This window comes from Schistocerca gregaria, chromosome 1 (assembly GCF_023897955.1).
Source record: "Schistocerca gregaria isolate iqSchGreg1 chromosome 1, iqSchGreg1.2, whole genome shotgun sequence".
In the NCBI taxonomy this organism is placed as follows: Eukaryota; Metazoa; Arthropoda; class Insecta; order Orthoptera; family Acrididae; genus Schistocerca; species Schistocerca gregaria.
In genome coordinates this window covers 773,300,772-773,326,754 of record NC_064920.1, presented here as the reverse complement: position 1 = coordinate 773,326,754, position 25,983 = coordinate 773,300,772, and the positions used below count along the sequence as shown (strand labels likewise).

The following is a 25,983-nucleotide window of genomic DNA, read 5'->3' as shown; positions in this document are numbered from 1 at the left end:
CTTCCTCCTAAAAACAAAAATATACAGAGTGGAGCATAAATCAGTTGTCTGTCACAATCATTAAATTTTGTTTTGCCTAGTATAGCAGCAGTCACTCCTGAACTTGATCAGTGAGTAGTTCCCACAAGTCAGTTGACACTAGCAGTTTGAAGTAGTGTTCGTCATTAACTACAAAGCAGCATGTATTTATTTTGCAGTCATTATTGAAACATGATCATAATTACAGTGATTTTTGTGAATTTGTGTGGAATGCTTTCCAAACGCATAACCACCATCTTGTATTTGTGAATTAAATTTAAGATTTAAAGAGACTGGACTGGTTGCAGAGCTTCCTCATTCAGGTCGATGAGGAAGGTAAACATCTTTACTGCAGAAGATAATCTTAATGTAGTCATGCAATGTTTTGTGCAGTCACCAATTAAACCTGAAAGAAAAGTGTCAAAGGAGTATGGAATAGCAAGAACAAGCCTAAAAGTGATCAGAAAAAGCTGAATTTGGGGCCACATATGTCTACTTCATATCAAGACCTGAATGAAGATTATCTGGACAGATGTATGGAATTCTGTGAGGTAAATGCAGTTCAGCAAGAAACCAGTTCCAAGGTTCATAAAAAAATTCTTTGGAGTGATGAAGTGACGGTTAAGGGGAAAGGCAGAGAACATACGCAAGTGAATGCACTGGGATTCTACAAATCCCCTTGTGATGATAGTGTAAAACTCTCCTGATAAGTGTGTAGGCAGGGATTTTCAGAGGTGGGTCTTACATTTTTAAGAGCACTGTCAGCTGCATAAGTTACCTAGATATGCTTCATGAATTGCTGTTAGAATTGGAAAATAGTCCACTGTTCATACATTGGTAGCCGGTTAAGAGAAAGTTGATGTGGCAACAAGATGGAGCACCTCCACATTGTGTTGTTATTGTATGTCACTTTCTAAATGAAAAAAATTATGAATCATCTGGCAAATGGGATATTGTTGACTGGCCTGCATGATCCCCAGATATTACGCCCATGGATTTTTTAAATCTGTGGTGTACAAAAAAAATTAGGTTTCTTCTTCAAGATTCATAATGTTGAGGATTTCAAGTAACAAATCCCATATGAGAAGATGCAGTGTTTGCTTAGAACATCATGGAAACCACTATGAGCTTCTATGTAGGTTCACTGAACTTTGTGTGATTGTGTTGGTAATAAATTTGTATTTTAATTTGTGTAGTGTTATTGCACCAAGTGCATTTTTGACAACTGAATTATGGCCAACTCTGTACTTTCATGTTGAAAATGTGGAAAATTTTTCATATGTGCACATTTTTGTCTGCTCCCATGTGATGAATACTTATTTCAGTCACATTGCTTAACAGTGTTTTCTTTAATTTTCGCACTACTCACTTTTCACCGAACACTTTGCATGGAGGATGTTGTAATGTTGTCGCAAATTTAACTTATTTTTTATTGTGTTAAGTGCTTCCAAACACTCTAAGCATCTTGAGACTCCAAACAATGGAAACTCTAGGTTGGTATGTCAGCAGTGTAAGGAAAAGATGGACATCTATGCACTGTTAAGATGAGGAGTTGACTTGCAGACAGGCACAACGAAAAGACACTTGCATTTATTCTTTTGGCCAAAGCCTTCATCAGAAAAGGAACATGCCCTGGAATGAGAGGCATCCTACCCAACATCTTTAGAAGGTCGAGAAAGTGGTGTTTCATCACACACCCAACCTCATCATCATCCTAGTCCATCCCTATGCCTCTCCCAGTCCCTGCGGAAGACCCAGGTGCAAGACCTGCCCATCCACTCATCCAGTGCTGCCTATTCCAGTCCTGGCACAGGCTTATCTTATCCTATCAGAGCCAGGGCAACCTATGAAAGCAGTCATGTTATATACCAGCTGTGCTGCAATCATTGCACAGCTTTTTATATTCGTATCACTTCCAACAAACTGTCCATCAGGATGAATGTCCATTGTCAAACTGATGCCAAGTGCAAAGTAGACTACCCTGTTGCATAATATGTGACTAAGTGTAACATTGTTGATTTCAATGGCTGCTTCACTGTGTGAGCCATCTGGATTCTCCCTTCCACTACCAGCTTTTCTGAGCCATGCAGACAGGAGTTACACTTACAACATATTCTCTGCTTCCAAAGTTATTGCGGCCTCAATCTATGGTAACCTACTGTCCCTACACCCTCCACCCAACAGTTTCCAACCTCTCTGTTGTGTCACCTCCCTGTTCCCATCTCCCACTCTCTTTTTGTGCTGCCCTCTGCCAATGCACATGCCTGTTTCCCCTTCCCGACTATTCTCTTTTTTCATGCGTGTTCCACAGGCACTATTCTTTTCTCCTCCCACCTGTTCCCTGCTATCCTTCTCACTTCCCTACCCCCTCCAGATTGCTGCTTCTGTTCTATGTGACAGCTGCATTCCAGTCTGAGCTGCTGGAGATGGCAGTCATGTGTAAATGAGGGTGAGAAAGTGGTTGTGTACATGAATGGACTCTGAAGAACTACCCACCTTATGAACACCCTTTACTCAGTTGGTGTGTGTGTGTGTGTGTCCTTTTCTGAAGAAGGCTTTGGCCAAAAGCTAATATGTACGTGTCTTTTTGTTGTGCCTGTCTGCTACTCAATGCGCCTTCTTTAAAGTGCGTAGCAATCTAACTTTGCCTTACATTCTTCATCCTCGGACTCCATTGCATAACATAAATATATAGGGTTCCTGCAGTAACATGTTGTAACTTGATATTGTTGTGTCTGACCCTCACTTTGGAGTTCGTAAGGCAGTCATCGTACTGATTTTCATTGATTTAAGAAGGGCTGGTCTCAGCTTCAAGCACGGCAATGCAAGTGTATATGCTTGCATCTAAGCATCTAAGACTGCGGTAAATCAAATTGTGGTCATTCCTCTGAAGACAGAACATCGTTTGCACTTACTCTGCAATAGTTAATTACATCTGACCACTCCATTTTACCACAAGTGCTCACTCCCCAAACAGTTAGGGAGTAGTAGTTGTCTTGCTCACCTAATAATGTCCTCAAATGTCCTGCTGTAGAGTGTGCTCTGCAACTGGGTACAGACACTTGTTATCTATCCATTTCTGTATTCTGCTACATCAGTGGTTGTCATTCCTATGTAAAAGTTTGTGCAGGGAATATGTGCTAGCTGGCAAACAATGTGGTGTGGTTTCACATGCTTATGTTATAGGGTTTACCAGTGATAGTAATGGTAGAGTGTGGATTCACTTGTGGATTCAGCAGCAGTAAGGATTACATGAGTAGGAACCTAGGGATGAGAATGTAGTCTGAAATGTCATTTGGTTTGATAAGGATGTTATAGCTCTTATAAGAGCGATAGAATGTGGCAATAAGTACTATTGGGAGAATACCAGGATGATGGTCTCCTGTGAAAGTATGTGTGTTGTTTGCCACTAACGTGTCCTAACTGGTTGTGTACGTGAATGGACTCTGAAGAACTACCCACCTTATGAACACCCTGTACTCAGTTGGTGAATGTGTTTCACACAGCAGGATGGGAACCTGGGTGTGTGTTGTACCACACGGGCCATTCGGATCCTTCCACTCTGTTGTAGTTTCCCAGGTATCTGGAGGTGGAACCTAGCTTTCCAATACATCCTCACATCTCACCATACGCTTAATCTCCACCTCCATCAACAATCCCTACCTCCTTTTCCCTCTTTCTTTTTGTTTTAAAATGTAATTACATTTTTACTTCTTCATTTTTTCCATTCCTTCCTCTCTTGCACACCTCGTCCTCTTTCCCACTCACTCTCAAACTGTAGGTTTGGCCGCCATCACTCCACCTATTCCTTCCTTCCACCTCTCTGTCTTTTCTTACTAGTTCATAACTGCATTTTCATTCTACTTCCTCCTTTACTTCTCCATTGTCATTACATCTGCCCTGGACTGAACCTGGCACAGTGTACTGACTTTAGCATTCTCCTCACTCACCTGCCCACTTCCCCTCTCCCTCCCTCCCTCCCCCCCCCCCCCCCCTCCCAATCCTCATAACAGACAACAGTTATATCTCTCTCATTGTTAGTATAACATCAATTAGCATACAAGAAAAAGTCTCTTGCACAGCAGGTTAGTTTTATAACTTGTCTGAAAATTAGAGTATTACTATTTGAAATTATTTTTCCAGTAATGACACTAAAGTGTTCAGTCAGGTGAATTTCCTAATGATCTTCAGAAAGTAACTTATTCATAGTAAACTGTCTGTTAAAAATAATGGTTGCTATACAGAATTACTTTTAGTAACATGGAAAACAGTTTTACGTTTAAGTAAGCAGTGATGCTCATTGTAGTGAAGTAGATTACTAAATCTGGAGGAGTCACATTATAAATAAAACTGTTGCAGAACTCATCACGCCAGTCTTCATTGGAGGAAGTTACTCACAAACGTGAGCTGCTGAGTCAGAAGGAAGAACTGATAGAATGTCTTCAAGATGAGCTGGTAAAAGTGCGCTTGAGAGAGGCAGAGAATGATGCACTTATTCGTGATCTCCGTGCACGTATACAGGAGTTGGAAGAGGTAGTTACTACTTGGCATTTTGTAATGACAACTTCCTGAAATGATTTTTATTAAAACTATGTCAGTTGGCAGTAAATGTAGGTTGCATGTCAATCTATATTCACACTATATTGTTATGTACATTTAATTTTATACTCTTTGATACAGTTTCTAAAAAGCAGGTATGTTTTTCAGTGAGGATCGTGTGACCAAATTGTGTATTAGAATATAAGTGGCAAATGGGTGATCACAGTACGTTACCATTTGAAATACTTATGCCAAAAAATTAGCTACTTCCTGTAGCTGAAAGACATTTCAGTGCTTTCTTTGTGTTTATGATACGTTAGTTACATTCACATATCTTAAAATTACATTTGGTTTGTAATTAATTTGTCATGTACAAGTTACAGGTATGCAAAATTAAACCTTTTTTTTTTTTACTGATTGAATATTAAGTCATAAACATATTCCCAGAAGATTTTTACTTTTGATACATAAAAGATTATAAATTAACTTCTTATTTATTGATTGTTTTTTAATAGAATTTGAGTGGTCACTTTTATTCAGTGTAAAGTTAGCAGCAATTCAAAAGAGCAAGAATACCTCAATCTTTTAAATGTTGTCATTCTTTGTACTGATAAAACATTGTGCAACAGCATTTTGAAATAATCTTGTTTCTGTGAGTGAGATGTTACAAAATTTGCAGGATAAGAAAACTCTTCGTGAAACTACTCCAGACAATTCTGTGGCCCATCTCCAAGAGGAACTGATAGCTGTCAAACTAAGGGAGGCAGAGGCAAACCTCTCACTCAAGGACCTGAGGCAGAGAGTTTCTGATTTAATTGCACAGTGGCAGAGGCATTTGCAGGTAGTGTTAATCACCAAATTTTGTCACCTATTACAATAGTTCTTTAATACAAGCAGAATTAGGAATGAACGAAATCCATTTCGGGAGATGATGATCGCGCAGTTGAGTGCCCCACAAAGCAAACATCATCATCAACGAAATCCATTAGTAATAGCCCTCTAGCCTCCATGGAATTTCACATAGAGGTTCAGTGACAAGTTTGTGCTCACAGAATACAGTGTGTCCAAGATAAAAGTGGCCCATGTCAATAATAGACACACTCAGTCATGGAAAACATTCTGTTTATCATCGTAAAATATTTCTAAACTTTACGGGAAGCAACAACTAGAGTTGTGACAATTAATATTAAAGTAATCAGAAGACAAGACAACCAGGAACTTTGAGAATAAGGTGTAGTTTATGATTTGGGGGTTGCTTTCCTCTTGGACATACTGTATTTTGTGATTTGGCAGAAGAGGTGTCTCTTTTGAACTAGAAAAATATGCATTTTGTACATTCAATTGAGAATTTCTAAGAGCATAATTCTGTCCAGAGGTGTGAATTGGCATGTTGTTGACACAGATGAGGTAAGATTATTTTTCATGGAGTTCTCTTTTAATCAAAAGCAAACTGTCACAAAAAACAATAGCCATTAATCAGTTAAATATAACAACTTGATAAGTCTGGGAGAGAACCTTTAGTGGTTAAAATGACGGACTCTCTTTGACAGCAATGATGTTCAAACTCAAACCATTGTGGTGTATAATTTTCATGATCCCAGTGTTTCAGAATGTGAATGTTGGAATAATTTTTTGAACAAGACCCCAGTTGATGAAGTCCTCCTTCAATTGTCACGTGTTGGCATATGCTCAGTCTATAGTGAAGACTATGCCAACAGGAGATTAAACTCTTTAACCTTCCCCCACCTCTCATTTGAAATGTAATAGCTAGACATATCTCAGTCCAGTAACATGTGCTTTACTCACACTTACGTATAAAGTGTGCACATACATTCCACTATCCATGAATTACAGTGCTGTGATTAATGTTTCTGTCAGTGCATTTGTCAGCCTTCCGTTAAGAAGAAAGTCATATATTTACATTTTGCAGCATCCACCACTTCTTCCCTTTCATATCAATAGTCCTTAGTTATTTCCCTGTATTTTCTCCTCTCCTTGCCCTCCCATTCCAGCATACTCTCGCTAATACTGGTTTAGAACATGAATTAAAATCACAAGTATAAGAAGCACAGATCACAGGTGATACAAAAGTTACTCTCATGTACTTATTTTGTTAGAGGGTTGAAAGACAGTTGACATTTAGTATGTGATTGATTGTTTCTGTTTTATTTGTGTTATTCATTTAGTAATTAATTATAACATATCCAGTCTCCTGTCATTTTTGCATTGACAGTAAGTTTTGGACTGGTAGCTACAATAAACAAAAACAAAATACTGAAAGATTAGCTACAAATTTTTTAGTGTGTGAACAACTATTGGTTTGAACATCACATGTATTTCCCTACTGTTACATTGACTTTATGAATGTAGTGAGTGCTTTCTGCAGGAACATCGAATGGAAGCCCAGCCTCCACCTGATAGTACACCAAAGAAACTGCTTTTTTGGGAAAGTCGGGGAAATGAGACACAACGTCTTGAGGAAGACCTGATGACAACACGTCTTCGTGAAATGGAGGCACTCACAGAATTGAAAGAACTCAGGCTAAAGGTTATGGAACTTGAGACACAGGTATTGTGCAATAAATGTTTTAAAATTCTAATAGTTCTTTATGGCTCTGGTGTCTCTGATGTAGACTGTATTTTAAATCCCCATCTGTATAATACATTATCTGAGTGTTCAATGTACTCTAATGGATAAAACCTCTATCTATATTTATTAAGTTTGTAAGATTTTATAAATTTTATTTCTGTGTTAGGCTTACATACATTTGTACTAAAAGGTTTTGTACAAAAGTGTCTCCCTGGGAATAACAACTTGCCTATTTTTGAGGCAGCTTCATCACTGAACTTTCCTAATGTGTTAGTTTTCCCATTTCAGTGCAGTTTCTTTCATGGGTAAAGAACCTAGATCTTCAGTAAAACAAAATTCCCTGTGTGTATTTCTTATTCAGGTTATAGAGCCACATGAATATGCTCTTGAAAAATATGTTATTTTCATAATAAACATTGATATATCATCAGCAAAAAGACTATATTTGTACAAACTGCATTAGATAATCACTAATCTATTGTTAGTGCAATAGGTTTGTCATTGTGCTAGATGCCAAGGATACAAAATGCACATGAAAATAAGTAACTAAACAGGAATCACAGTGACAAATAACTCAAACCTGAATCATTTTTGACATAGAACTTAATACAAATCTTTGCCTACCATGGAAAAAGTGTACATCACCAGGTGAACATTCTTCACAGACTGACTCACAATTTATCATTAACCAGTTTCTGATATATTTTACTTGTGCTCCTGGTGCATACTGTTTCTTTTGGTATATTATGCTTAATTTCAAAATTAAGTGATTTTCTCTTCAAATATTTACATTGATGTTCAGGTAAGCTGGTTTCCTTCATGCACTTCTGTACATATAAAATTCTTTCCTGTGATGAAGTTGAATGCCCTGCCACAGATAATGTAGAAGTAGATGTGCAGATTAGAGACAAAATGTAAAATATGGTTTATATTTTTTCAAATGCTCAGTACCTAGCAAATGAAAGCCTATGGTGGATTATTTTTGATGCGCCTTTTTTTTTATTTTTCTCCCTAGGTCCAAGTAAGCACAAACCAGTTGCGACGACAGGATGAGGAGAAAAAGAACCTCAGAGATGAACTTGATCAGGTTATGACACGTGAACGAGAATTACAGTCAAAGCTCAAAGAACAGCAGAATAGATACTCTGATCTTGAATCAAAGGTGTGTGTATATTTTTTACTAGTGTTAATGTATCAGCCTTGTTGATGTACGATAGCTCTCAGAATTCTGACTTGTATTTCATAGCTAAAGAAAAAAAAATTATCAACAAGAAAGGAAACATTTACAAGGTGTCCTGTTATACTGACCACTCCAGATGGCTCTTTTTAAATAAAAAATGCACCAAGCAAATGTCGGTTAGCTGCCAAGGAAATGTTGACCAGGAAGACTGCCTTCATTGTAATTTTGTTCTTTATGAACATATGAACAGTAGCACACCTTTTTTAAGTAGCACCCTATATTTTTTATTTGGTAATACATTTCATTTTCAAGACCTTTGTACTATTCATGTAAACATGATGTTTTTAAAACCATGATACAAAATTGACTTTGACCCTCCTGCATGACCACACAGTGCAGTACAGTGTGCAGTGCATTGCTGCACAATGCACTACATTACATGGATTAATGTAACTCCTCCACTTGCAGCAGTTGACAGTAAACTAATGGCAAAACAAGGAAAATGTATACCAGTCATTCAATCAAGTTTATGAGTTCACTGCACTGTTCATTTCAAAAGGCTGTAGATTTCACATATTGGAGAGTGATGTGTTTATCTGGCTATCTAATTGGTCAATAAGTGGAACATAGCATAGTTTCTGTGGTTGCCTATGTTACTGTTTCTGTGAGGGCCATTCTTCCATGGTCACAGCACAGCTCTAAGCCACGATGTCGGAGAACAAGCAGCCAGCCCAAACTGGCAAATACACTAATCCGTTGTCCCATCTTACATATATGCAGCACCCATGTGCCTTGTATTATCTGCATGTGTTAATAGACAGTTTACACAATTTGCTGTCCAAAACTTTACTGCTAATAAACAAAATCTACTAAGTACCATAACGATCTTTAATTGTTTGGGAGGACACAGTGTGTAAGCTGTCATTTTCCATAAAGTGGTGTTTACAACCCAAGGGTCAGTCACTTTTGTGTTACATTTCTAATAGTGTAATGTTTATGTGAATGGTATATTGTGGTACATTTGTGAAAGAGTCTTGAGAATGGGAAGCAGATTTTAAAACAGTGATGTTTTAAAAGGTGTACAGCTGTTCATCTCTCTGTAAAGAACAAAGCTGCAACAAAACAAGTATGTTGGTTATTGCCCCCTTGTGGTTAAACATAATTTGTTCGATACATTTTTTCTTTTTATTCTGGACAAAAAGTTAATAGGAGTTGTCAAGATAAATAATATACTTTGTATACAAATGCTATAAACAAAGGTACCTAGCCAACATTTACATTTTACAATTACTGCAAGTTAACACAAAAATAATCAATTTTTGACAATGTAATGTAAGTAGATAGATTAAAAATGTACTCAACAAGTGGTGGCAGGAGAACGCACACACACGCGCACACACGCACACACACACACACACGCACACACACACACACACGCACACACACACACACACACACACGCACACACACACACACACACACACACACACACACACACACACACACACACACACACACACACACACAGAGAGAGAGAGAGAGAGAGAGAGAGAGAGAGAGAGAGAGAGCTTAAAAGATGGAAGACAGGGTAATATGCAAGCCAGAGATTACTGCTAAAACATTGTGCACAAGTTGTTAAGAATGAAAAACAAAGTGCATTGTATAATAATGGAAATAATCAATTATTGACAATATGAGATAAATGCCGTCTGGTAAGTGTCCCCTGACCTGGAGTTCTGGATGACTTTTCTGAACTATACCGTTTTTCGTAAACCTCTCCAGTCCTTTTCCTTCACCCTTCTTCCTTCCTTTTCAGTTCTTCTGCCAGAAGAAGCCACCGGCTCCGAAAGCTTGTAAACATTAAACCTTTTTGTGTGTGTGTTCTCCTGCCACCGCTTTGTGAGTAGCTTTTTTATCTATCCACTTATATTTAAGTGCATTGTATGTATTAGAGGTAGCAGGGAGACGATGAAAAATGGACAGGTCAGAAAATGAAAGACGTATAAATCTAAACAGAGTGGAGAAAGAAGTAGTCACTTAGATCAAAGAAATTAACGTAAATAAAGGCCAGGTGGGTGGCGAGAACTAAGGACATGCAGCGCTAGTTCCCATCTGTGGAGTTCCAAGAGAAACTGGTGTCTGGGGGGAAGAATACTGGTGGCGCGTTTGCTGAAACAGGCACCAAGGTCACGACTGTCATGTTGTAGAGCTTGCTCCTCATCAGCAATAAATGGCTGACAGTAAATTTGCCTTTACACTATAAACACTTTAGTAAGAAAGATGATACTATTTTCTTATATTTGAGCTCATTTTCACTATAAAGTTCTGTTAATACTTTAGTAGTGAAGGTAACAACTCACCAAACAGCATAAGTGTTGAATCACCAACAGGAACACTTTATATATATAAAGATTCCAAGACTTACCAAGCGGGAAAGCGCGGGCAGACAGGCACAATGAACAAAACACACAAACACACACACAGAATTAGTAGCTTTCGCAACCGAAAGCTAGTAACCGGTTGCGAAAGCTAGTAATTCTGTGTGTGTGATTGTGTGTTTTGTTCATTGTGCCTGTCTGCCGGCACTTTCCCGCTTGGTAAGTCTTGGAATCTTTGTTTTTAATATATTTTTCCCATGTGGAAGTTTCTTTCTATTTTATTTACAGCATCATATCAAGACTGCAATTAGGCGAGTGGACTGGAGTAAGGGGCTGTGGCAGGTAGTGGGTGAGGGGAGAAAAGAGGTGGGAAGTGGGAGGGAGGTTAGGAAAAGAGTACATGACAGCTCAAAGGGAGGCGGCAGGCACGAGATCGGAATGCTTGGAGGGAGAGGTAGCAGGCACATAGGATCAGAATGTGACAGTAACTGGAGCTGGTGTGTGTGCTGTGTGTGATGACCATAACAGTGATGAGGTGGAGTGGATTGGAGGGGAGAAACAGAAAAGAGGGAGGAAGACTGTTGTGAAGAGGGTGTGGATGCAAGGATTAGTGGAGATTGAGTTCAGGAGAATTACAGTAATGAAGGAGTGTTGCAATATCGTGTATGTAGTTCAGGAAAGGTAGTGCTGGGAGAAAGGATCCGGATGGTGCAGGTTGTAAAGGAGCCATTGAAACTGAGCATATTGTTATCAACAACATGTTCTGCAAGCGGGAGATCAACTCCACTCGTGGCTACAGTTTAGCAGTTAGAATGGAGCGAGAAGGTTGAGGATAGGATGTACCTTATTCCTGGGCATGATGATAGTCAAAGCTCTGGTGAAGGACATGGTTCAATTATTCAACTTTGGGGTGATATCAGGTGATGGTGTTGGTTCAGTTGCTCCCATCTGGGGTGATACTGGGTAATGATAGTGTACTCAATTGAAGTTGGTTCTTGGGTGTGGTGGGAAGATTAGTGGTGTGTGAGGATATGGTGCAGAAAATTTACCATATTGTTAATGTTTGTTGCTGGAAGTGAGGAGAAACAAGGTAGCTGAGTTTCTCATAAAATTGTTTGTGACAACCATGAGCTCTCTGGAAGGGATTGTGAATTAAACCATTGAAGGGCCAATCAATGCATTTGAATAACGGTGCATTTTCATTAAATTAATACACTAAACACAACATACTGATACAAAGTTAAGACAAAATTAAACAGGCACTGTGAGGGACGAGAAAGCAAGCTCTGCCTGTATGCATGCAGTGTCATTGAAGTATTGTCAGTAAATTGCTTCATAAAATTGATTGCAGTAATTATAGTGGTTACAATGAGACTAATTAGTCTTCTGGTATTATCTACACTTTTATTAATCTTAAATATTATTTTCTTTGTTTCATAAGATAAACTACTTACAAATATCTCTCTTCTAGATGAAAGATGAACTGATGATGGCTAGAATAAGGGATGCAGAACATACACAATGTGTCGCAGAACTTACCCAGAAGATCTCTGTTCTCGAATTAAAGGTTTGTTTTCTTATTTATGCATTTGCTCAGCAAAATATTTAGTTTATTTGATGAAATACGCTTTCATAACTGGTAGAAATATGGAAAATTAATTGACTCAGAGAAACTATCCATGTTGTTATAGAACCAGGAGATGGTTGCAGAAGGAGAACTACGTAGCAACATGGATGACAGTGAAAAAGTTCGTGATTTACAAGACAAGGTTGCTGACCTCAAGGCTGAGGTTTGTAACATTGATATTATACATATAGCTGTTTTTCCAGTGATAGTGCATTGAATAGCCGCCAGCTTATGCGGTTTCTCTTACCCTTGCCAAGCTTTAACAATGGTAAACAATGTCCTTGCGCTTAATTTTGCACTGTGGAATAGTTTCCTTTTGCTTTTTTGACTGATAAGTGTTCTGTCTATTCAGTGTGATTATGTTCATCCAGTATCAGAATTTGCACTTTTTAGACTTGAAGTTTGTTTTTAATTTAATATTCCACAAAATTTGTCTGTGTTTATTGATAGTAGCTGTTTACTTTATTGTAGATGAATGCTGCTGATTCAGCAAGAACAGTGAGAATCTTATGCAAAATCATTGTAAATGATTTTCATGCAAAATCAATAAGCTTGGCAAACATGAATATTTTCAATCCCTTTATTTTCTTCATACCTACTCCAGAGGTTTAGTCCAACGTAACAACTTAAATTTTTGGGGGGTTTATCATTACAAACAGCCAATGTCTTCAGGTTTTTGAGGGCCTCATGTAAAGTAACTAATGGTGTATTGCTGCTGTCTTAGAAAAACCAGACCACAAATGTAGTGAACCATTTTCTTATTCTTAAACATGAGATTAATGTGTCAATTCCATTCCCATACAGTTGCAGCTTGGGCTCTATATTGGGAAATTCTAAAGAGATTCTTTGTAAAAAGAAGTTCCTTCACATCTGTTTTGTGCTGTATATGATGCTGATATGTACTGGCAAAACTTGATTTTATTCATATTGTTTCTGTAATGAAAGTTCATTATTGCAGGCCATTAATTGCTTCACTGTTGCATAAACATCTGAATAAACTGTGACACTTTTTCTTCTTGTACTGCACAGATATTCCTTGGACCTTTTATTTAATCACTGCATAGATTTCACACTCTAAGTTGCATAACAGGTGCACTTCAATATTTAGAAGGATGTATGCATCATATGTTTTAAGTAGCTTGTTTGATATTGAATATCATAAACAAAACTTCTGTGCATACAGAAATGCACAAGTAACAGCTTCTATAATGAACTTTCATTTATTGATAATCACATGTCACAATGCTTACCTTATTTGTAAATAACTAAAATGTCACTTGCTTATTGTAATGCACAGTGTTCTATTTTATTAAAAGAATAATAATCTGAGAAATTATTTTGTACGAGGGGTGCCTGAAAAGTTACTAGTTCACAAAAAGTTACATTTGAATGGAATAGTTGATTTTGTTAAGGTACCTGTACCTCATGGCATAAAATATGAATTTCAGTATTACTTCTCAGAGCTTTGCATTTTTATTACTTGCAAACCAGGTACAATGCCCATGAATCCACCAGGTTCTCACTTTATTAATATCTAGCCAGGGAAGCTGCCTTAATAAGGCCACAATAAGTTTCATTCATCATATCCATCTGACCTACTACTGTCTCTAACAAACATGATATCCACAGAGCATTAAAATGTAACCTTCCTTCATGTGTCTGTAAGTACTTCTGTAATGCCAGAACATTACCAAGAACCGTAATTTTAAGTGATTCCATTACTTTCCTTTTCTTTTTTGTAACCTCATTAATTTAAATTGTGAGTCCTCCATGTTTGGAAAGTTATCAACAGCAATCTCTTAAATTCTATTTTTCGGAGTGTAGAAATGAGGATGCTGTTTTATTAGGCAAGTGTATAGCATTACTCAATAAGTAGAGCTCTGTGGTTGTACCTTAATATAGTGTTTTTAACCTCTAAATGTTCACGGAGTTTCTCATCACCTACTTCACACACTATGAGAAGCCACTTTAATATTAACTTTCTTGTCAACAGTTCATGAAAAACTGTTTATTCCAACTATTTGATGAAAACTCTCTTCACACTTAGCTCCATAAAAATTGGCAATTCCTACTAGATTTCATAATTTTAGTAGTTAAAGATTTTATCAGTGCACTTTTTTAAAACCATTATGATCCCTAACTGCACAACAGCACTATTTATTAGAAAGTTGACACAAATAGCAGTTCTAACTCTTTTTTTTTTTTTTTTTTTTAAATTTCGACTAAAAGTTAAATCGTGCAGAGTTCTGCTCATATCCATCGGATCATGCATTATATGTAACTGTGCGTTACTTTTCAGCTGCCTCTCGTATCATCTGCTGTACATGAGAATTTGCTTAATCACTTTACTGTTGTACTTTGAGAGTGATAACACTGTTGTTTTTGATTGGCATTCTTGTCATCATAAACTGCTTTATATAGTAGCTACATCTGAAACAGGAATTTAAAAAAATTATTTGTGTATGTGTATATGTAGCTATACTAACACAAGCGTGTCTTTAGTTCCCCACGCCCACAAGCCCGGACGTTGAGCCCTGGAAATGGCTGGAGTAAGTGAAAAGACAGCTTACTTGCTTGACTTGGCTCCAATTGTTTACCTTCAGTTGCATGTATCATCTTACCTTTAACCATTACCATCCTAGTCCTTCATATGACCCTATTTTCTGCCAGTCAACATTCACTGTTGCCTATTTTGACAGTGACAATCCTAGCAAATCAATATTGTAATCAATAATTTATGCAGGTCACTGGACAGAGCAAATTTATTCTGTTGATAGGAGAGCTGTACTGAGTAGATGATGTCATTTCTATTCTTAGCATTCATCACTGAAAGATGGCTGCCAATTGTTGTTGAGTAGCTGAGGCTTTAAAATTATGTCCTTGTAATATGACAGCTATTTGTGGGTTCTGATTACATCTTTTTCAAAATTCGGGAGCTTTTCTATTTAATTAGCAGTATGAATCAACTATACCTTCACTACCAAATAACATACTATAAAATCGGTTAAAAATAGCAAATTTTCAGATATGATTAAATCTTGTTATAACTATTACTTCGAAATGAATGTTTCTTTGTTCATTGTTGATTATGGACTTAGATATGTGTATTTGAAGTTATGAAACATTAAATGAACAGAAGATACTATGATTCATAATTAGAATTCAATGAATGGAACAGCTTGTGTGAGTTTCAAAACTGTCTGTTTCTCATCCTAACTGTTAGGAGAAAGAACACGTTTAAATGTGTGTGTGTGTGTGTGTGTGTGTGTGTGTGTGTGTGTGTGTGTGTGTGTGTGTGTGTGTTTAATATGCTCCACAGGTAGATGTAAATGTAATGTGCATTTATTACTTGGCATGATTTTAACAAGTGAGCAATGAGTGTACATCAAGGGAGAAAAATTTAATTTTACATTGTTACACTACTGACAATTGGATTGGGAATTATAATCCAGTATAAGAAAATTTTCTGTCATCATTGATCAGCATAAAATTCCCCTACATGTTTTGAAATGATAAAAGTATGAAATAATTGTAACAAGAGTTACAGAATTGTTAACTGGTTATTATACAAACACTATATGACACAATTACTCTGTATACAGATGTTTCCAGAACCTTATTATTAATTCATAATTTAATAGGATTCTTGTGATAAAAGTGAACAATAACAATGATGCTGGTATCAGTTCGTTGTGTTTACTACCACAGGAAGAAAAATTTAACCATAACAATGTAATTGAAAAAATGCAATGTATATTTGTAAATCTATAAACCCATTGAATATAAGTATTACAAAACTGGGCTCCATCACTGCAAAACTGGACCAGAGCATGAAACTGATAGACCGCCTGTTACAGCTGACTTGAATGTCTTGGTAAAAGTTATAATTAAAATGAAGAAAAATGCCTGATGACAGGCAAACTAAAACACACACGTTTTCAATGCAAATTTTAGAAAAGAATAAAAATATTTGTGGTTCACCTCCTTAACTGGCAAGCGAAGGTTCCTGGTGAGATTCCCAGTACTGCCAGGGATTTTTCTGTGCCGGGAGGGCTGGAACAATGAGCACTCAGCTTTGTGGTGCCAGTCAAGGAGCTGCTAGAATGAGAAGTAGCAGCTCAAGGTCACAATAACTGACAACAGCCAGAACAGCGGTGTGCTGACCCATGCTCCTCCATACCGCATCCAATGACGTCATTTTTGGAGGATGACACAGCGGTCAGTCTGGTATTGATGGGCCTGGCAGGACTTTTGAACACAGTTTATTTTTATGGTGATATTTGTAATCAGCAAAAATATTATCTCTAAGCTACATAAAATTCTGTAATGAGGAGTTGTCAGATTTGAGGAAACGTTCATATTTGCAGTGAGGAAAGATTACACACCTTTTATACAGTTACTGGTAAACCAGTGGGAAGTTACATGAACAAGTAGTTGATTAATTTTCTCAGCCATTTAAGTTGCTTGAATTCTCACTTCCCCTTCTATTCCAGTTACCTTTACCTCTTGATTTCTAAAGAAATAAGGTATAGTTTGAGGCAAATGCTAGTGGTAGAAGGGACAACAGGGGGAGGGGAGGGAGAAGAGGCTGTGGTAAAACCAGCTGTATAAATTGTGATGTAATTTCATAATTGAATATTGGGTACTGAAACAGTCAATCGCTACACTCGGCAATAAAATCCTTGACCCTGACCCCAATTTATATCCGGTGTACTCCATTTTCTTTTTCAGCTACATAAGACATATTTCTAACAACGGTACAAAATTGGTGATGGCTTACAGTTACCATAGGTATCTAACAGGCCTCCTGAAATTATATTTTAGGGTTCCTCTAATAAACTAATGCTTCAAATGTTAAAACCATTTTAATACAGTGACCCTTATTTTGCTATGCAGAAATGAGGGTCTAGAATGGATAAAGATCATAACAGGATAATACATTGCAAGGTGAACCTAGTCCATTGACAAATTCTAGAAGTATATTACGGATTCACAAACGAATCTCTTGTACAAAAATGACAGTTTTGAAAAGTAACATTCATTCATCAAATGCTGAACTTCAAAAGATGATGATCTCACACTGTAACCCAGCCATATCAACTGAATTGCTATTACTAAAAGATGAATAATAACATTAAATTCTCCTTAGTTTTGGAAAGTATTACAGCTTCTTAGAATTGTAAGACCTGTTTAAGAGTCAGCACAAAATTCTTTTAATTTTTTTTTCTTTTTTACACAGTGATTCTCCGTAATCTTAAATTTCATGAAAATTTCACGTATTTTATTTTGCTAAGATGGCAGACAGGGTGGTAGGTTATGATAGTGGACTCAAGTGTGGTTGCAACCACTTTAACAGATATTCATACAAATTTGATATGCAAAAGAAATTTTTTTTAAGTTAATACCAGTATAAATTAATTATGTCATTAAGTACATGTTAATACTTTGTTCTTGTGACCTCAAATCCCTTAAACTGGTGGGGAGAGGGCTGTTCTTAAATATATTTGTGATAGATGCCAAGTGTCACTTCGGAGTGAATTGATGGTGTGATAGGTCTTGTCGACCTGCGGTGCTTTTAATTTCTGTGAATGCTATTCAAATGTTTGTTGGCAAACATGTCCAATACCAGTTGTTCACTGTGATCATCTTTGTTATTTTAGAAAATAATTACGTGCTGTGAAGAAGTGTTTTGATCTACCAGTATTTACATGGCACAAGTTAGAAAAACTGATCGCACACACAAACTCTGGAACCAGAAACTTGGAATCAACTACAGCCATCAAAATAAATCGCATAAAATAAACAAGTTTGATTTGTGACATGATTGAATTGGGGCTCAGAAATCATTTATGTCGGCCCCAAGCATATGTGACATCATGTAGTGGAGTATTTGTGGTTGGTTGAATATAATATTACTTAAAGTGCTATCAGAATTGGAAGTTATCATTCAGAAATTTAGAAAACAGATGTTGGAAAATACCAGGTAAAATATTCTGGAGTTAAGGGGGTGTCTTGAGAAAATGACTGTGATATACTTCTTCCTGAGTTCATATCATGAAGATGTTAAAATCATTACTCTCAGTTTCTGGAAGTTTTGTATTTTATCAGTTTTTAATTTTCAGTGATAAAAATTGATGTAACTAACTTTGTTCGCCATTATAAGTTTTCAATTTTGTCGTCACACCGAAAATTATCTGATAAAAATCAGAGTAATTCATGAAACATTTGAAGTAAACTATGATGTGACGTGAAGGTATAGTGATCCAAAACTAGTTGAAAAGCTTACGGACAATGAACAGTTGGAATAGAAGATATGTGTGAAGTACAGATTGTAAGATCCTTTGTAATGCTGTGTGGCTTTTACCTCTGTCAGAACTTCACAGGTGGTTTAGGTTCATATTACATTGTGAATTATGCCAAAATTTCTGGTGGGCTCTTTCACACCTTGGAGAAAGTCAAATATTCTTCAAAGTTCCAATATTTGCTGTATTTTACAAACCACAGATGTAAAATATAATGGTGGAATTGCATAAAAATACAAAGTGTTGAATAAGGTTTTATCTTTCTGGGAATATTAATGTTGTATAGCAATGTGAACTTCTGCCACTAGGAGTGTCTTCATGTGTGTGGTTCACTTACAATACGTCAGGCTTGGTTTATATAAACACAAAGGTATGCTGTTCTTTGTTAGATTTGGTATGCCATGTTCTACTCTTCAAATTTTGAAATGGTTGATTTGAAGAGTTTCAAATTAAGCAATCACACTTAATTTGAAGGGACTTAAGATGAAAAATCTTTTAGATCTGAAGGAAAACTCTGAATCTTCTGGGGGTTGACTTCATTGTAATTGACCTTAATTGTGCAAAACTCCAAAAACAATTGTATGAAGTATCTGTGAAGATAGACCATACAGAATCCACAATGTTAGTATATATTGTTGGATTGTCATACAGTAGTAGTCAATATATTTTGGCAGTAGAACTGAACATGGGAAAATTGTTACACAGTTTGTTTCTCTTCTTTTGAAATTAGATCAGAGAACCACTTAGGTTTAGCAATGTATGAGCTGCAACCAACAATTTGCAGCCTGCCAGTTATTAATAAGAAGACAGTTACGATACTGAAATGAACCAATGGTCTTTCCAGTGAATGTTGCCATCAGATAAGATTGCTCACTGTTCAAAACATTTTACTTATATTCTGTTGGAATGAATTTCAAATCCAAATCTGAATTCCCAAATTCAAATGTTCCATGATTTCCCCAAATAACTAAACATGAGAGCTAGGATGGTTCATTTGAGAAAGTCAGATCAAATTTTCTATTAAATCCTTTCAAGTGTGCACCTGTGGTTTGTCTCCGATGACTTGGTCATCAGTTAGCATTAAACCTGAATCTCCTTACTGTGTGAGATTATCAAAAAGTACCTTTCATCATTGTGCAGTTAGTTGTGGAATTAGGACTTCGAAAAGGGTTGCTAAGATGCTAAGACGTACTTTATGGCAGTGTATACTTAGTTTTAATTCTGTTGAATTCAAATTTTACTAATATGATCATGAGGTGTATAAGAAACAGCACACTTTTATATCAGAATCAAATGTAAAACACTTTTCAAAAATATAGCTGGATTGCATATTTTGTAATGACTTCAAAAGAATGACTTCGAAGTATGCAAGCATTAGCAGTTTTTACGATTGATTGTTGTCTAACTATGGATAGAAAGGCAAAGAATTTAATTTCTAATAAGGGTGAAACAAACACCATCACTTCTGTTTTAGCATACTCAAGGGCATTTTGAACTGTTGTATGTGATGACTATTTCTTCTTACAGTTCTCGTTGTCAACACTACTTTTCCCCCTTCCTTGCATAGTTATCTTTCCATCCAGTATGGCAGTGTCTGTTTACATGCACCGTAATAATATATACATGTTGCATGCAAATTTAAAGAATAGTTCTTTAATATCATTTTAAAGTAAATAATTCATGAGAGGACTAATTTTGAATATTGTGAATTGGAAGTTGTATTTTGGAATGATTGTCTATACATCATTTTCATGCTAATCACTTTTTGTTACTAAAGAAGTCAAGTTTCTGCACTTTTTTATGTGACAAAATTGGATCTGTCTTCTGGATCAAGAGTAAGATTAAGGTTTTATAATATCAGAATATTCTTTCAAATTGTTTGGTTATGACAGAGTAAATCACAAGATGTCTTCCTCAAAATTTAATTACTATGTACAAAGTAGTTCGTCAGTGGCCACTGCAAGCTGAGACATATTTCCATCCAGGAAAAACTGCTAGAACTGTGGTTCGTGGGAGCTGTATTGTTGTAAAACTGTGTAGCGACCACAATAGATAAATGACAGTATTACTCAATAAAATTATAACCAATTTGTAGGTTAATCTCATTTCCTCGTAAAATAGTTTCTGTAATGAATTTTGAAAGGTATCACAAAATGTGTAGACCATAAGAGTAATTATGTATGCTGAAAGAAATTTCTTATCAGGTCTGAATAAAATCTTGGAGCCAAAAATAGTTTAATTGGCCAGTATATTTGGTTTATGAAGATGACCCCGTAGTGTTAAAAATACATAATGTAAACTATTTAATGTGATGTGTTGAACAGGATTTATATAGTTTCAGAAATGAATATTATGAAACACAATACATTTAAAGAACTCAAATTCATTTTTTAAATAATGAGTTTAGGTTATCTCGTATTCCTCAATCCCTGATCAATCTTACACACAGTATTGTTTGATTAGTTAGTTGTGTCAGATTTGTAATGCCTTCCATTGACATTGCCAAAGTAAAAGGTGGAAAAAAACATCAAATGTTTGCTATGTAATGCATGCCTGTTTGTAGTACAGTGTGAAGGGAGATGTGCCACTATTGTAATAAATGTAAGTTATTAGATGTTGGTTTTCTGTTTTGTCATCTAATGTACCCCTAGGTTATGGGCATGCACGGATTTGTTGCCTTATGTTTCTGTTGCTATGCAAAGAAAAGTTCTTTGAGAAATATGTTTTGTTTCTGAAATGATTTATTATTTTAGTTAAATTTATCTCATCCCTGTAACAGTTAATTGGAATCAAAAACTGTAGTTAGTAGCAAAATTATAAGACTTTCACTTTTGCAGAATGATGATTATCTTTACTTTCATTATTGACTGATCCATTTTGTGTGTGAATGTCTTAAAAGGAAGATACAGAATCCTGAGCTTGCATGAGGAGCAGTTAAATGCCTTCTGCTCATATACCATAGATGTTTCATTACTAAGATGCATCCTTCGCTTTAAATTCCCTTCAAAGACTAATTGTATTTTTGATGTTACATACTCACTGAGTCATCATTTGAAATCATTGTAAAAGAATGGCAGTTAAAAGCTGTGACAGTGGCTCTATAGTACAAATGGTGTTGAGTGGTGAAAGGGTAAAGTGCTCTCCTTATTAGAGGGAAAACGTTTTATTTTGGTCGTACTGCAGCCACTATGATATAGATTTTCAGTGGTTTCCTCATATCTTTGCGGTGTAGGATAAATTGATAATTCTTCCAACAAAGTTTCAGCTAACTCCTTTTGTTCTTATAAATGTTCCATCTGATATTATTTTTTTAGAGTTAATACACAGACAAAAAATTATATAAACCTACATTTGATAGGTGACATTCTGAGTAGTAAGTACAATAGGCCAAAAATTCTTGACCTTAGACTTTGGGATGGATATATAGTTAATAATCACACAGAGGGAGCATTAAGTTGCAAAGAACTCTGGTTCTTTGAGGAATGGCAACTCGAGCACGCCCTTGTGAGCAATATATTATTAGAAGCTAACAGTGGTCACCCTCTGATTTTCCTGCTTAACAGTGTCTGGCCCTTCATTAAGACTGCAGAAAGTTACTGTCACAACTCTACATCAATTTATTAAAAATTATGTTTAACATCCCGTGGACCAAAAGTGGCGTAGATATTGAACTCAGGTTCATGAAAACCCAGTGGAAGGATCAGACCATGTTCTCAATGCCAGAACTACTTAGGACTCACGTAGTGAAGCTCAGAAAACCTGAAGCAGCGTGGTTGTTTAGGCCTTTAAACTCTCTCTTTCTGAGTATGTTTCCATTCACTGCCATATCGCTCACTTCTTTTTTTGGTGTAATTATCCATATAATTTCATAGTCGAATGTAAGTTACCCATGGCAGTGTACAGAAAATAGTAGTAATCATGTTAATAATTAAGTTTTGTATTGTTTGTTATATTATTGCAACAGTATTCCTATTTTACATTGAGTGTCACAGTATTAATTAAAATCTGTACGCAATTTTCAGATCATGAGGCTAGAAAGCTGGAAAGAGCGGTGGACAGGAGGTACCCGATCACAAGCTTCACGCTCGGCATCAGTGGATACAGAGAGTGAGCATGATGAACCATCTGATCTTCATCTCCACCTTAATGGTAGTGGCAGTGAAGCTCCAAGCCCTGAGGTCTGACCATGGCCGCTGGCCGGCAGGTTCGGCCTGATGCCCAGAAGGCTCACCACCGTCCGCACAAACTGTATGTGCAACAGCACTTTCGTTCTTTCAGCAGAAGCTGGAACTCCTCGCTGACCTGGAAGGATAACTTGCAGTGTACTCAAACTTTTAGGAATTGTTTGAGAATGGCATCTAATTCTCTCGAACTGAACTGGACTCGGTAGAACTGCAGTCACCTTCCTGCTAATAAACAATGATGTTATGTTCCTACAAAAAAAATCATTGTGTATTTATAAGTAAATGTCAGCAGTTATCCTCAGCACATGCTGACATCAAAAACTGTTTTCATGTTCTGCGTAGCAGATCCACTATACAGATCTTTGCAATGAACTTGAGATTCGTGTGATTATTGACAGAATATTAATCAACGTTTCGATAGACTTTCGAGCTCTGTTAAATCCATTATATAAAAGTTTTCTTTTCATTACTGTGGTTCACTCAGATTTGAGGTTTCTTAATTTCTGATGTTATTGTGATAATTGTAACAACTGTGTAACTTACAGTCCTGCCATTGTTTGGTTTATATAACTCTAATTTATAAGCTTTATACTTTCCAAATCTGCAGCTTCTTGAGACTAAAGAGCTTTATGTAACTGATTTTCCAATGTATTAAATTTTGTTCCTGTCGTTTGGCTTCATGGCAGCTGTGACTGTTCAGCGATTTATGATGAAGTGGGCTTTGTTTTGGTCAGTTCCTCAGTTCATGAAAGAATATTAGTCCTGTTGTTCCATCATGAAAATATGAAGTGATATTTGGCTTTACATAATCTATTTCACTCCTCAGAGGAGCATATTTTTCATATTTGATCTATTAGTTGCCACAAGGGGAGGGGGGGGGGGGGGGGAGGGGGTATGACACAATTTTATGAAATACTATGCAATCAGTTTTGAATAAAACCTTCCTTTTAAGGAATTACTTCTTGTGGGGCAGTGAGATAGTTGCTAAGATCTAGTAGCCATTATTTCTATGATTATATTTTGATTCTTTGTGCAAACTTAAGTACTACTCCAATAATCACTGTTACTCTATATTCTGCAATACGGGAACTAATAGACATCAAACTGCTGTGATTTCAGAAGCATCTGTCAGATTTATTTGAGACAGCATTAATTTTTCGTAAGAGCATACACATACAGAATTCATAACAAAATGGTGCTATTTCTGTAATAAACTAAATTTTGACACCTGTTAAAAACAAAATTATAATTTAAAGCAGGAGTTTTTGTGGAATGTTAGATAAGACACCTATTTGTCATTTTTGGTGGCTTGCTTTCAGTGGTTAGAAATGCAGCTGAAGTCGGCCTTTTGTGTACTTAACAACAAAAATTATACTGTTGTTGTGAAAAATGATTTGTCTTGAATTTTGTGGATAGCCTATTTAGTGTTTGATTGTCAGAATACAAATGGTGTGACTTTCATGACATCAGTCTGAAAAATAGTGATTTACTGCATGGGAACTGAAAACATTTGTTCCTGTGCTTCAAAATGAGAGGACCAGGAAATAACTGTGCATTTGTCAGTGAGTCTGTGTGACAGTATTTTCATTCTGTGCTGTAAACTATATTCAATGTTTATATGTGTTACATGTGTCATGTGTAAATTATTTAATAACACTTATTAGATGGAGCAGCCAGAAATGGCTGTAGTTAGGCCGACAGTGCAATGATTGACAGGATGAGACAAGGTGCTGTGATACATATGTTTACCTGTATATGTGGCTACTGTCTACAGTGTTATACAGCCATGCCAAATTGCAACATTGTGGTTTCAGTATTATCACTGTGTACTTGATAGTTGATTTTGTTTATAGGTGGATATTAGCAGCAGGATTGGTAATACTCAAGTAAATGTAGTGGTTTTTACATTTAAAGGAGAAGTTTAGAACTGCTAATCTTGTAAAAACTTTCGTTTGAAGTACTAAATGTATGCAGGAAGTGTCATTGTAGCAAAGGTAATATATATCTCATTAATTTGCATAGCAAAGGCTGTTAAATCTACATATTCAACAATTTAATTTATAAATGTACTTACTTTTTTAAAACAAGCATTTAGAACTGTTAATGATATTTAATACTAAAGTGGCATCCTGTTTGTTTTAAAAATCTCATTCATTCCAAAAAGTGAATAGTACTCAGCCTTGATCAATGCAGTGGTATCAGTTCCAGAATTAGCTTAACATTTTAGCTACTAGGCATAGGCAGTACTTCAACATTTTTTTTTTCTGTACCTGTTCTGATTAGTTGTTTGCTTTCTGTGTCTCATTTGTAAATTAATTACTGTTGAAAATAATGGGTCCATTTCCCTGCAAGAGTGGCTGGTGATTTGTTTAGTCAATAAAAAAATTTTAAAAAATGAAAGTTTGTGATTAAACTTTGCCTATCCTTCATGAGATAATGGTTCTGGATTTTACGATTATCTTTTTAAAAAGTGCAGTGTTAATTTTAGATTGTAACTTCATATTGCAATAGCAGTGTTACAATAGGCTCTCCCGCAGAAAGCCACAGTGATACTGATGCATGTTTGTGTTACTGAGGCAACAAAAATGAGTAATTCTCCTCCAGTCTTTTGGTTATGTCACAGAAATTGGTGCTGTTGTGAATAATTGCAATATTTCCACTTACAATCTATGAACCACCAGTTTTAAAAATGATGATAACCTGAGTGTGATGAAAAGAAGCAAGCAGAAACAGTAAGTGTCAGAAAAAGTCTGTGTAAATATGTTGGCACTGTACAAAAGTTGTTTACAGACACAGGAAAGACAATCACTTTGTATACCGTATAACATGTTGGACAAAAACAAAGTAAATTTTTGATTCAGCTAATTATAAATGTAGGAATGACTGTACTAGTGAAGTGAATGCTTAAGAAGTGAAGGAACCTCACACATCACGTTGAAGTATAAAAAAAAGCAAGAAAAAACAAATACCTTCACAGTGCATTTATGAGGAGGATGATACCACAATTTTCACAAGAAAGATCATTATTAAACATTAGAGATTTGCAGCACATTGAAGAGTGGGCCTACAAACATTACTTTAATGAACATTTTGATCTGTTTCTACTTGAATGTGAATAATTTAAAATTGAATTGACTGAAAATGAAGGACAAAGGGAAACATTTC

At 36.2% G+C, this 25,983-nt stretch overlaps 1 protein-coding gene across 6 annotated transcripts in view; it reads left to right on the top strand.

Annotated features, from left to right (window-relative positions):
• LOC126268435 (ecotropic viral integration site 5 ortholog) overlaps positions 1 to 25,218 on the top strand; it is a 335,961-nt gene extending 310,743 nt beyond the window's left edge. For 3 of the 6 annotated variants that reach the window (XM_049973911.1, XM_049973912.1, XM_049973910.1), the window contains 8 exons: positions 4,378 to 4,551; positions 5,237 to 5,398; positions 6,944 to 7,126; positions 8,163 to 8,309; positions 12,177 to 12,272; positions 12,397 to 12,495; positions 14,835 to 14,881; positions 22,657 to 25,218. In XM_049973911.1, coding sequence (XP_049829868.1) covers positions 4,378 to 4,551; positions 5,237 to 5,398; positions 6,944 to 7,126; positions 8,163 to 8,309; positions 12,177 to 12,272; positions 12,397 to 12,495; positions 14,835 to 14,881; positions 22,657 to 22,663 — 915 coding nt within the window. In that variant the 3' untranslated portion in view covers positions 22,664 to 25,218. The remainder of the gene's footprint in view (positions 1 to 4,377; positions 4,552 to 5,236; positions 5,399 to 6,943; positions 7,127 to 8,162; positions 8,310 to 12,176; positions 12,273 to 12,396; positions 12,496 to 14,834; positions 14,882 to 22,656) is intronic. The other 3 variants (XM_049973908.1, XM_049973913.1, XM_049973909.1) reach the window with 1 other exon arrangement.
• The last annotated feature ends 765 nt before the right edge of the window (positions 25,219 to 25,983 follow it).